Source organism: Sminthopsis crassicaudata, chromosome 2 (assembly GCF_048593235.1).
Source record: "Sminthopsis crassicaudata isolate SCR6 chromosome 2, ASM4859323v1, whole genome shotgun sequence".
NCBI classification, from domain to species: Eukaryota; Metazoa; Chordata; class Mammalia; order Dasyuromorphia; family Dasyuridae; genus Sminthopsis; species Sminthopsis crassicaudata.
Window position 1 is genome coordinate 569,833,566 of NC_133618.1, and position 13,765 is coordinate 569,847,330.

Here is a 13,765-nt window from a genome sequence, read left to right on the forward strand (position 1 = left end):
CCTTCCTTCCTTCCTTCTTTCCTTCCTTCCTTCCTTCCTTCCTTCCTTCCTTCCTTCCTTCCTTCCTTCCTTCCTTCCTTCCTTCCTTCCTTCCTTCCTTCCTTCCTTCCTTCCTTCCTTCCTTCCTTCCTTCCTTCCTTCCTTCCTTCCTTCCTTCCTTCCTTCCTTCCTTCCTTTGTTTCCTTCTTTCCTTTCTTAATATTCATGGTAGATTGTTAAAAATTAGTCTTTCTTAATAGTGCTTCTTTCATTTAATTTTTAGCACAATTTCATTAATCCCCACAATGGCATGTGAGGTAGGTAGAGGACAGAGATTTTTTTTTTTTTTTAACTCAGGCATAGTGAAATTAAGCAATTGCTCTCATTCATACAACATGTTATGGAGGGAGCTAGTACATGAATCCAGGCTTTTGCCTCCAATTTTATGTTCTCATACCATGATAAAATGAAGGGGAAATATGCCTTCTTTCTTCAAAAGATCCATAGGCACTGCAATATTACTGACAAACCTATAAGTGCTGTGAAGTATTTGTTCAGTGGAATTATCCACAAGTTCTAATTGTAGGGATGGAAGCCCTAGTTGTCTATCATTCAACAAGGGAAATGAGGCAGACCACAGAATCCCCAGCTGTGTTTGCCTCTTTTTTCTGTCTCATTTACTGCACTTTTGTATACAGATCACCCTGGCGAAAAATGAAGAAAAGAGGGAAACAATTAAGCCAGTCTTTTCCAGCAGAAAGGCTACCCAACAGAGAACTTGGCAGGTATTTCCTTTTCTCTGAAGCACATAGAGCTAGGATTTAATAATCAATTTACAGCTTCTATCTCTCTCTAAAGCTCCCAAATGGAGCCCCATTGGAAAAGCTGCAGAGGAAACTCATCCTAGATCAGGCAAAACTGCATGTGGGTGGGCAGAATGAACTCTAAAGGTTCTCCTCTCCTTTGCTCTCTTCTCTCTTCCAATCATGAGAAGATATTTATTTGCAAAACAAAATCACAAAAATGGGCTTTATTTTTCTTAGAAGGTGCTTTATTTCTCCGAGGTAGACTGCAAACTTGAAGGCTGCTGCACTGGCTAAATACAAGTATTTATCCAGTAGCAGAAAAGAAGGTTTCTTCCCCATCTCCCCGCTAAGGAACTTCTCCTTCTGTGCATGGAGTCTCAGATCTCAAACATTCCCTGGGATCTTTGTAGCTTGGTTGATGCTTTCTGTTTGTTTGTGCTTCCCATATGAATGGTGAATAGACAGATGTGTGCCCTAGAACCACTGTGTATGCAGCTGTGCACCCGGCAGCTGTTGACAGCTGTCTCCAAGAGGTGATGGTACTCTGGGAGACTGCTTCTCCCTTGAACCAAGACCTTCAGATTGGTCTATAAAATCTAGGGAGGCTAGAATGTATCTTTTCAAGCAGAAGAGAAGCTTTGAAGCTATGATCTTCTGCTTCAGACAATCCCTAAAGGGATGGGTAATCACTGATGAAGGGATCCTAGATCACTGAGGGATTTTATCTATACATGGAATCTCAGATCTGGAACATTCCCTAGGATCTTTGATTGACTGCCTTGTTTGTTTGTGCTTCCCATATGAATGGTGAATAGACAAGTGTGTGCCCTAGAACCACTGTGTATGCAGCTCTGCACCCACAGCTGTTGACAGCTGTCTCCAAGAGGCGATGGTGCTCTGGGAGGCTGCTTCCTCCTTGAACCAAAACCCTCAGATTGGTTTATGAAAGCTAGAATGTACCTTTTCAAGCAGGTGAGAAGCTATAAGGCTAAGATATCATGATCTTCTGCTTCAGACAATCTCTAAAGGGATGGGTAATCATTGATGAAGGGACCTAGATCACTGAGGGATTCAATCTGTGATCCTTCCTTGTTAAAAAAAAGGTGTCCAGAATACTTGTATTTTTTTGTCCTGCTCCAAAATGAATCATATTGTTAATACCATGGATCCCTAGCATGACAGCTATCACTGTACTATCACTAGTTTAGGGCCTAGACTCTGGCTGTAATTATATCTGCTTAACCACAGGCTAATTCCTCAGAATAGACAGGGGCCATAGACCCCTAACTGTGTAACTGTAGGCAAGTCATTTAATCTCTCTGTGCCTCAGTTTCCTCATATGTAAAATGAGAAGTTTGAATTTAATAACATCTCAAGTCTCTTCCAACTTTAAATTTGGAAGGAATAGTCAAGGTCAATAAAGTCCTGTGTCATTGGGGTGATGGAAAAAAGGCTCATTGCTTTTGGTACTAAGGACAGGGGAGGCTCTTGATAAACACTCACCTTCTGGTCAGCTCAGGCTTTTGGCCACCTTTATGTGGGGATAGGTAAGGATGTTAGAGTCTATTTTGGTGGGTAGGGATCTGAGCATAGTAATTACCAATGGCATAACCCTTCTTCTGTTGTATTGCCTTTAATTCTAAAGCATTTCCACACTTTTGATTTAATTTTATTCTCACATTCTTATGAGATGAGAGGGCACAGTTTATTATCCCCATTTTACAGATGAGGAAACTGAGGCACCAGAAACTGAAATGCCTGCCTAAGCTCACATAGTAAATCAGTAAATTATATATTAAATCATACAGTACATCAATCTCTCACAACTAATACTTCTTTAAATAAATTATGCTCCCTTAAAAGGCCTAATTCCCTGCCTGAAGAAAGTCCACATTCCTTGATTATCATTTAGTTGTGATACTTCCTATGTGTTTTCACACACACAGAGAGAGTCCTCACCCCATCTGAGAAAGAGAAGCAGATTGTCAGGGAGAATGCCAGCCTAAAAGATAACTCCAATGCAACCTCCAATGGCTGATCAAGTGGTCTACTTCTCTAAACTCCAGCTTTGTGTAACAGTAGCCAGAGTGGACTTGGGACTACCAACATAAAAGCATCCCTAAGATCTCTTAATACAGCATTGTAAATAAGTACAAAGCTTTTACCAGTCCACATAAATGTTCCTTTGGGCTACCCACTTGCCAGGAGGTACATGAAAAACAAAATAATTTTTAAGTGACCATTCTTACTTCCATATTTCATCTGATTCGTGACTTGCCATCTTGTAAGCTGCTACTTGCAAATGTTTGCATTATTTTCTTTGCTCAAATATCTATTACTTTGGCAAAGAGCTGAAACTCTCCCATGGCTTTTTGGAAAGAAGAGACCTTTGGTCTTGAGGCTCCAGGATAGAGATTTTCATCTAGCTTCCCTGGAGGAGGTGAGGTGTTTTCAGTCATCCAGATGCTGCTCTTCCCAGGTAGATGTGGGGATGGCACTATATGGGTCCACTATGACCTTGGCACAGCGAATAATCATAAAAATGAGAAAGAGGCAAAGGAAGACAAAACAGGCCAAAGTCAATCCTTTGTCCACATCAACTTGCACAGGCATTGGGGTTGGCTCTTCCATTGTGAGGTTGTCTCCTCATCCGGTTTTATTCTGATTGGTACCATCCTTCTATTCCTGCAAAAAAAAAAAAATCCCAAACATTAGAAAATACTTCCTGTAATCCAGGGGAAGGATAATAATTACTAAAGAGCAATTGGCTCTTAATTAGTTCCAACTTTGGGAAAAGTTTTTATGTATTCATTGTGAGTAATCATCTTATCCATATCTCATCCAAAGTTGGCCTAATTTGTAGGCCTGGTAACATAAGCTATGAATGTTGTCATTAGGAACACATTTCGTTTTAGAACAGATATGGAGATAAATAGCTAACTCTTGCTAAATAATTAATTCTTTCTTCACCTCCAAATGGTAAGCAACAATATGACACATTGAATTTGATTCGAACATTTTTAATTTGTTGATTACCTTTGCTGATTTTTAAAAATTTCTCTTCATTTAAAAAAGTATGATTTATAAGGCATTATTCTTTGGGAGAAAGAAAGTAGAGAAGAAAATATAGCAAGGTAAATAAAATGAATATCAATAAAAATTGTTATTTTTAATTTTTAAAAGTCCAGATTCTCTTGGCTACCAAGAAAAAAGGTATCTAAATGTGGGTCTGATATAGGCTTTATAAAGTAGATCAGGCATACTGTTATGATTTGAACCTTAAGGTAAGATATTCTGAGTAGTAGGTGAAGACTGTAATCTTACATAGAAAGATGCAAAGTGTGGTTGAATGATGGCACCTTGAGAGAAAGGGTAAATTCTGAAGGAGGCAGAAGTGTTGAAGGAAACACAGTGTGTTATGTGAAATATGGGACACATTTAGTTTGGAGATACTGGTGGGATATTAAGGTATAGATATAGTGATACCACTGGGCAAAGAGTTGATGACTTTTGCTAGTCTGATCCTGGAATGGAATAGTCATCTGAATTTGTTCTCAAAATCTTCATTTCTCAAACTCCACATCTTTGGTTTATTTTGGCCTAGAACTGAAATGCACGATAGAATTGATTACTACTTCAATCAAGGATGTTTCCTTAACATGCACTTGGTTCAGACTATATGGTAAAGATAAATGAATAACTTGGGGATACAACTAGAAGATGGAGAGGATCCTAGAACACCAGCTTTATATGTGTTTTAGGGCAAATCAGTCCATATTATCCAGAACTATTGCATTCCACCCCTCTCTATCTTATTTAAATTAAAGGAATTCAAGTTTGGCCTATAACTATACTAAGCTGTCTCATAAATATGGCACATAAGAAAATTGAAAAGAGAGCAGGAAAAAGGTTTATTTTAGAATGAGATCATAAATAGATTAGAGGAACAGAGAATAGTCTACCTCTCAGACCTGTGGAGGAGGAAGGAATTTATGACCAGAGGAGAATTAGAGATCATTATTGATCACAAAATAGAAGATTTTGATTACATCAAACTAAAAAGTTTCTGTACAAACAATACTAATTCAAACAAGATTAGAAGGGAAGTAACAAATTGGGAAAATATTTTTAAAAGTAAAGGTTCTGACAAAGGTCTCATTTCCAAAATATATAGAGAACTGACCCTGATTTATAGGAAACCAAACCATTCTCCAATTGATAAATGGTCAAGGGATATGAACAGACAATTCTCAGATGATGAAATTGAAACTATATCCACTCATATGAAAGAGTGTTCCAAATCACTACTGATCAGAGAAATGCAAATTAAGACAACTCTGAGATACCACTACACACCTGTCAGATTGGCTAAGATGATAGGAACAAATAATGATGAATGTTGGAGGGGATGTGGGAAAACTGGGACATTGATACATTGTTGGTGGAGTTGTGAAAGAATCCAGCCATTCTGGAGAGCAATTTGGAACTATGCCCAAAAAGATGTCAAACTGTGCATACCCTTTGACCCAGCATTGCTGTTATTGGGATTATATCCCAAAGAAATACTAAAGAGTGGAAAGGGACCTGTATGTGCCAAAATGTTTGTGGCAGCTCTTTTCATAGTAGCTAGAAACTGGAAAATGAATGGATGTCCATCAATTCGAGAATGGTTGGGTAAATTGTGGTATATGAAGGTTATGGAATATTATTGCTCTGTAAGAAATGACCAGCAGGAGGAATACAGAGAGGCTTGGAGAGACTTAAATCAACTGTTGCTGAGTGAAATGAGCAGAACCAGAAGATCACTATACACTTCAACAACAATACTGTATGAGGATGTATTCTGATGGAAGTGGATATCTTCAACATAAAGAAGATCCAACTCACTTCCAGTTGATCAATGATGGACAGAAATAACCATACCCAGAGAAGGAACACTGGGAAGCGAATGTAAATTGGTAGCACTACTGTCTATTTACTCAGGTTACTTATACCTTCGGAAGCTAATAATTAATGTGCAACAAGAAAATGGTATTTACACACATATATTGTATCTAGGTTATATTGTAACACATGTAAAATGTATGGGATTACCTGCCATCAGCGGGAGGGAGTGGAGGGAGGGAAGGGATAATTTGGAAAAATGAATAAAAAAAAAAAAGAAAAAGGTTTATCTTAAAACATTTTTTGAATGAACTTTATTGATTTCTTTTAGACACAAACTGAATTTACATGGGGAATGTTAGTGTACTTATTTGCAGCCATTGAAAGTGGCATATGGCATATCTTGTTTATATGACAATTTTATTAAAGCCAGGTGACACACTCTGTATTCCTTTTATTCTGGCTTCCAACCAGTCCTATGAAGGATTGAATGAAGATCTTTCTCTCCTAAAGTTCATCAGTAACCTCCAAATCCAATAGCCTTTTTATTTTATTTTTTTTTGTCTTTATCATCCTTGATATCCTTGAGTCATTTAATACTGGAGATCATCCCCTCATTCTAAATAATCTGTATTTCCTGGGCTTTAAAGATAGTATACCACTATCTTGGTGTAAGTACATAAGATGTTTCCTTCTTGAAGGATATTGAAATTCCCCAATGATGAGGTTCCTGGGAGTATGATGATGTTCAAATGAACACAACAGATGAAGAATGAGCTACAGATGCAAGTTTGGTGTCAAATAGATAGCACGATAATAATAGATAATATATAAAAAGGAGAACTAGTTTTTCTTAGTTCTTCTCATATAATCTTCACAACAACTGTGTGAGGTAGGTATTATGAATGTTTCCACTTTTAATAGATAAATAAATTGATGAGAAAGAGCAAATGATATATACAGAATCACATAACTAGAAAATGTACAGGACAGGATTTGAACTGAAATCTTAACAATTCAAAGTCTTGTGATCTATCCTCAATACCTAGTTTCTAATGATGATGATAATTAATATTTATATAGTGCTTACTACATACCAGGCACTGTGATAAAACTAAATTTTGGCATACTGGAATAGGGAAAGTCTTGATTTTCAAAAAAGGTAAATTCTATAAACTATAGACAAGCAAGATTACCTTCCATTCCTGTCAAAATTCTACAATATACTATTAATGGAATTCTTTGGAATACCTAGAAAAGGAAATAGCAGTCACTGACAGAAAATATAACATCATGGAGAACAGAACTTGACAGACTAATTTAATTTCTTCTTATGACAGGGTAATTAGACTGTAGGTGAGAAGAATGCCATAGAACATATATCTAAATATCAGCAAAATATTTGACCAAATTTCTCATGCTATTTGTGTAGACAGAATGAAGAAATTGCATTAGATGATTCAGTAGTTCCCTGAGGTATTAGAATGACTGTGTCCAAAAAGTAGTTATTAATGGTTTAAGGTCAACTTGGAGGGAGATATCTAGTGTGGTGCTTCAGGGTTACACCCTTGTATCTTGCTATGTAATATTTTTAACAGTAACTTAGATGATTACATAATCAATACTTTTCACATGATAAAAAAATCTAGGAAGGAAAATTACTAACTCCTATTTATAGTTGCCTTAAATTTTGTGAAGCACTTTACATATACTGTCTCATTTGGTCTTCACAATAACCCCATCAGGTAGGAATTATTAGTATCTCCATCTTATAGATGAAGAAATGTGGTTTTGAGGACTTTAAGTGATATTCCCTGGTCTTGAATCATGTCTGATAAGAGAGGCAGGATTTATACTTGAGTCTTTCTGACCCAAATTCAGTAATTTTTTTCTACCAAGTTCTATTGCCTCTAACAGCTAAAATCGTGGATTATAGAACTGGGATCTCAGAAAGATTTTGACAGGAAGTTAAATCGGAAGAATCTAGGAAGATGGAACTTTACAGGGATAAATGTAATATACATAGGTTCAAATTAACAACTGCACAAAGAATAGGGAAAAATAATAGACTACTGTAGACATGACTCACTTTCTACAAAAGTTCAAAATGAGTTGACAGTATGATATTAGAGCCAACAGATCTATTTTTTCCTAGTCTACATGAAGAGAAAAATAACTTTCATAAAAAAGATGATGAATAACCTTCCATCCTTTGTCTTGATTGGAAAAAAATCTTTTTCCAGTTTTGGATACCTACCACATTTTGAGAAAAGCATTGAAAAACTGTGGCTTATTCTGAAGTTAATCTTTGTTGAAGAGACTGAGGGCCATGATTTACAATGAACAACAGAGCAAATGAAACAACCTTTAGCTTGGAGAAGACAAAGAGCCATAGTAACTAATGTAAGTGTTTGAAGGTCTATTATATTAAATAAGGGCTAGAATTTCCTGCATATCCCTGAAGAGAAAAATTTGGAATAAAGGATAAGAATTGCAAATACCAAACTAAATTCAATAGTAGATCAAGTTCCCTAATAAGAGCTATTCAAAAATGGAAAGGACTCCTTTGGGGATGAGTAAGTTTCTCATAAGTGAAGATTTCTCAATTATGTAAGTGAAATGATCTAGTATATAGTAGAAGAGAGTCTTATTTAGGTCCCAGTTGGGCTAGATATCCTTTGTGGTCCTTTTTAGCTTTGAGATTGAATGGTTTTGTGAATCCTCATCATGATCATCCAGAAAACATATACTTGAGAATAGTCACCTTTTTAATGATGGTTGTTGACAGCAATGCAATCAAGGAAGAGTTTTCCCATTTCTATCTTTCCTTTCTCTTATTATGTGACCAAATTACAAATTCAAGAGGAAGGAAGGAATTTGGAGTTAAAGTTTAAAAAAAAGTTTGAAGCCTCTTTTTCTTGACCATAATTGCAAAAAAGTATTCATGGATTGTAATAGCTTTTGGAAACAGAACATGAAGTTATAATCAGTGACTCCTAAGGTCACAGTATTTTAGATTTAGAGCTGAAAGGGATCTTAAGTGCTTTTAGTCCAGACTTGAAAACATTGTTCAATTGAAGAAATAGGCCCCAAAAGGGGAGGTGAATAAGTTTCCATACAAATTCCTTGGTTTAATATTTAAAGCCTTCTCTATTCTGTCTCCTTTTCTGGTATTATTTCATATTAGTCTCTTACATGTTCACTTTATTTGAATCAAGCCAGGTCTATAACCTGTACATACTATTTCATTCCCCATTTCTACCTTTGTACAAATTGTCCTTTCATACTCTTTTCTTTCTTCTGCCTTAAAATATCTAGCTTCCTTAATGATACCCAATACATGAAGCTTTTTCTGATGCTCCACTCAAAACAAGTTCTCACTAAATTAATTTGCATTACTTTGTATAGTATATACTTAATATAATCTTGTATAGTTTATATTCTCTCAATAAAATGTAAGCTCCATGAGAATAGATGTTCATTACATTTTTGTCTTTTTATTCCCAGTGCTTTGAACATGCATGAAAAATGTTTATTGAATGTTGTATCCAATATCACATTGCTAATATGTGGCAAAGTTGAATTTCAAACTCATGTTTTCTTATGCTTATTTTTTTTTTCTTTTTATCTTTAGCATCCTGCTATGTCCTGGGATCTTTGAAGGGCTTAGACTTCTGACTTTTGACTCTGGCCCTGGTAGCATCATAATTGGTGTTTCCAAATTTCAGCAATCTCAAGAGGAAATGGGAGACAAGTTATATTAACAGAAACTCCACAGTTCCTTCTTTCCCTTTTCTTTTCTTTTCTTTTTTTTTTTTTTTTTTTTTTGAGGCTGGGGTTAAGTGACTTGCCCAGGGTCACACAGCTAGGCAGTGTTAAGTGTCTGAGACCAGATTTGAACTCCCGTCCTCCTGAATTCAAGGCTGGTGCTCTATCCACTGCGCCACCTAGCTGCCCCTTCTTTCCCTTTTCTATTCCATATCTATCCCCCATTCTTTATTAGTCCCCATAATATTGGAGCTACCTTTATAGATTGTAAAAACAATCACAGTTCCTTCAACCAAAAGAATAGGGTTTTTAATACAACAAGTGATTGGTCCTATCAAGGCATGATACTAAAGCAAGGGCTATTATCACACTACAGTGGGGGAATGCATGCTGCTAAGATCCAATAAATTTAAACTGCAAAAGATATGATTGCAATAATGTACCATTAGTAGTACTATACTTCAAGTATGTTATATATTAAGTACACTTTTATAGGCTAGCCTGGGCATCTGATCATCATTATTCACATAGTTTCTATTGGAAAATGCATTAGAGTTCCAAACAGCCTATTCATACTTTGGGAATTGTCCATATATTACTTTAGTGCTCTTTTCCTGTACCCTCTCATCAATTAAATCAGCTCCAAGTTTAAGCTGGGTAAATCCCCTGAGTATCACAGGAAATTACAGAAATAATTAAAAGACAATGTACATACTTTGTTATCAGGGCACAACACTGAGCCTTTTATTGCTTAAAAAAAATGGACAACTAGTGGGTTCCTTTGAATTGCTATCAAGATGAGTACCTTCAGTTATCCAAATTCACAGAATCTTATACTTAAAAAGAGTCTCAGAATCTGTCTAGTCTAACATCATATTTAACAAGAATCTCTTCTACAACATTAGAGAAACTCTAGATTTTTAGACTTCAGAGACATTTCTTCTAATGTTCTAGTTTCTTTTAATTTAATAATATAAAATTAATTTATTCTCATGGCAGGTAGGAATAATAATAATTTTCTAATTTTATCCAAAATATTGTTTTCTTTATAAGAATTTAATGCCCAACAATATTGGATCAAGTCATTTAAAGCAATTATGCAGCAAATGAAAAAAAAGAAGAAATAACTCGCTTAGTAAAATTTAGATAAATGGGGTCACCTTTCCCTCCATCTGGCTTTCAAACCACTCCAACTATAACATTTCAGATTTTGGGGGTTCCTCAGAGGAGTGGTTATGCTGTTAAAATTCACTCAAGAGTAATTCTGGTTTTGGGTAAAAACACAATTTTATTCCTAACTATAGCTTTTGAATCCCCACCAGTGTACATTTAAACACATCTGTTACAATGACATCATTAACTCTTAAGCATAAAACATTTACTAAACAATAAAGCAAAAGCAAAAATAAATAGAATATAACTTAATTAATAGAAGGAAAAAGTAGCAATAACCAAAACATCAGAGAATCTATATACTTGCATTATACTCTCCCACCAGGGCACAAAGTATCCAAAGAGGTGGGAGCAAAAGGCACATTCAGAAATATAGAGGCAAGGGGCATGAATAGAGAAATCTATGTGCCTGGAGCAACTTGAGTTTGGATTTTAGGCCTGATTGTGGACTCTATGAAATAGCTGTACCAGATATTAATTGTCTTTCTCTAAGCTTCTTTGCTCCCTTGATTGAGGAAGCCATTTTTCTATGTTCTTGGGTTACTGACATAATGTTAATCTCTTTTAGAGAACAGAAACCTAAGTCTGGGGTCTAAAGAGCTTTCCAGGTTTGTTTCCTTGACTATGCATTGAAGATGCATTATTCTTTTGTTAAGAAGCAATACTTTCTAATATTGAATCTGTAAATTTATTCAACTTTCATTCTCTATGAGCTTTAAGACTTTTGTCCCATTGAGCCATAGATGGAGTAAATGGCAACATGGATAAACCTTTGAGGGGTTTCTTTTCTCTTAAGTGCATATAGTGAATAAAGATCAAGGTGACCTTTCCCTCAACCAGCTCTTGCTCCACAGCCAGTCTCCTTTTCAATGATCAGCTTTCAAATAATAGAGTTTTTCCTCAATTTGATTAGATCCCATCTGTATCTTAATCAACAGCTTCTGGTAGCATGGTTTTAGCTTCTGTCAGCATTTCAGATTTACTATCTTGTGTGTTCTATGACCTGTGTTCTATGTTTTGACTTCTGATATCTTGACTTCTCTTAATATCTTCCCTCCTGAACTTATCTGATCTTTCTCTTGAACTTGGCTTCTTGTTTCCTGACTTGATCTGGCTTAATATGTTGTTTCTCATGCCTCAAATCAGAGCTTCATCTCATATCTGGAACTCCATTTCTAGCTTAGATTGAGAAACCTCAAATCCATATTTCTGTGAGATATAACACAAGTAGTTATTATACAATGGTCTCTACATAATACTGTAATGTATTTTCCATCAACATATTCCAAAGTTTTGAAAAAATCACATTAAAATTAGCCACTGAGAAATACTGCACTCCTTTCATCCCTACCCAATTGTGCCTTTGAGTGCTTGCTTTTGTTCTGGTTCTCTCAGAACTCTTTGCATGTCTTCTCAAACACTTTTTAGTTCTTAGTGCTTAGAATGGTTGTAGTTTTCAAACTGGTTTTCTCTGATTCACACTACATCCTTTCTCATATCCCTTTCGATAAATATATTGTTCACCTAAGAGAGGTTTTTATATGTATAAGATATCTTACCTAGCATTCTTTGAAATACAAAATGGAGTCATGATGTTTGCAATCTGGCCCAGTTATGAAGCTGGAATATAAGAAAGCAAGGAACAACTGTTTTTGAAGCAATAGTCTTTGAATTTGCATGTCTCTAATTGTATAAACTCTTAGAGATTGCTCACATATAAATGGTTGATTGCCTGATTCTTTGTTTATGTAACCAATCCATGAATATACTGAAGATTAATCTTATCTTGCTCAGTTTTCTTATCATCTTTTCTTTCTTCCAGTCTGGGACTTTTTATAATCTAGTATGATGTCTACTTTTTGGAGTCTGGAAATACATCTGCTCAAGTGATACATTAGCTGTGGAGAACCAGGGTTTTCTGCTGACATAAGCCTTTCCCTTTGCTCCCCAGCCAACATTTTTCAGCCTTGGTCTTCCACAGCCTCCAGAAAAGACAGGGTGATGGAATAGAACTCAACCCCCAAAATGAACCTATTATCTTTTCCCCAAATCTTCCCCTTTTCCTAATTTTTCCACACTCTGTGGGTATCATCATAGGTATCATCTTAAACTCTTTACTCTTTTTCTCCCTCCCCATATCCAGTGTATTGACAGGATTGTCAATTTTACTTTTCATTACATCTCCAATATATACTCCCTTCTTTCCTCTGATGCTGCTATCACACTGGTACAAGTCCTCACCACCTTTTATTTGTACCATTGCAATAGTTTGTTAGTTGGTTTCTCCCCGTCAAGTTTCTCCCCAATTCAGTCCATCCTTCTGATTTTTCTAAAATACAACTCCAACTGTGTCATCCCTACATTCCCCATTCAACAAACTTCTGTGGCTTCCTGTCACCATAAGACCAAACATTAAATCCTCTGGCAATTAAGCCCTTCACAAGCTGTCTCCCCACTCTCACCTTTTCAGTCTTCTTATACTTCATTCCCTCTTCCCAATCACATATTCTATGATCCAGTGGTCTTTTTTTTTTCACTCCATCATCTAACTTCAGGCATTCATGCCATTGATTTTACCCCAGTCTCTCATCATCTCTACTTTCTGGTTTCCCTAGCTTTTTCAATTCCTGAATAAAACCCCTCTTTCTGATTCTGACTTAATTCCAGTGCATTTCCTCAATTGGTTATCTCCAATTTATGTTATCTATGCCTTGTTTGTACTTAGTTATTTGCATGCTATCTCTCCTATTAGATTGTGAACTTCTTGAGGACAGGCATTATTTTTGCCTCCAATTTTTATCCCCAAAACTAAGCACTATGTCTGACATGTAGTTTGCACTTAATACATTTTATTGACTGATTTCTGAGGTAGCACTCTCCAATTTTGGATAGCTCTAAATATTGGGAAGTTTTCCTGACATCAGTGAATGAATAAAAAAATTAAGTGCTCATTATATGCCAAACACTACGTTAAACACTGGAGGTATAAATAGACTGTTCCTGCCCTCAAGAAAGTCCATTTGAAAACATAGGAGAGTGGTTGCCAGGAAAGGGGTATTTTGCTCTGAAAAGCCAGTGGGCTATGAGTGAAATTAACAAGGAATTTGAATAATGTACCCTTTCTAAAGGCAATGGTTGTATTGATTTTATTATGG

At 36.0% G+C, this 13,765-nt stretch overlaps 1 protein-coding gene across 1 annotated transcript; it reads right to left on the minus strand.

Annotated features, from left to right (window-relative positions):
* Positions 1 to 2,909: 2,909 nt before the first annotated feature.
* On the minus strand, positions 2,910 to 3,457 carry CTXND1 (cortexin domain containing 1). The gene has a single exon (XM_074285227.1). The coding sequence runs from the start codon at positions 3,414 to 3,416 to the stop codon at positions 3,237 to 3,239; it is 180 nt and encodes a 59-aa protein (XP_074141328.1). The 5' UTR covers positions 3,417 to 3,457; the 3' UTR covers positions 2,910 to 3,236.
* Positions 3,458 to 13,765: the final 10,308 nt, after the last annotated feature.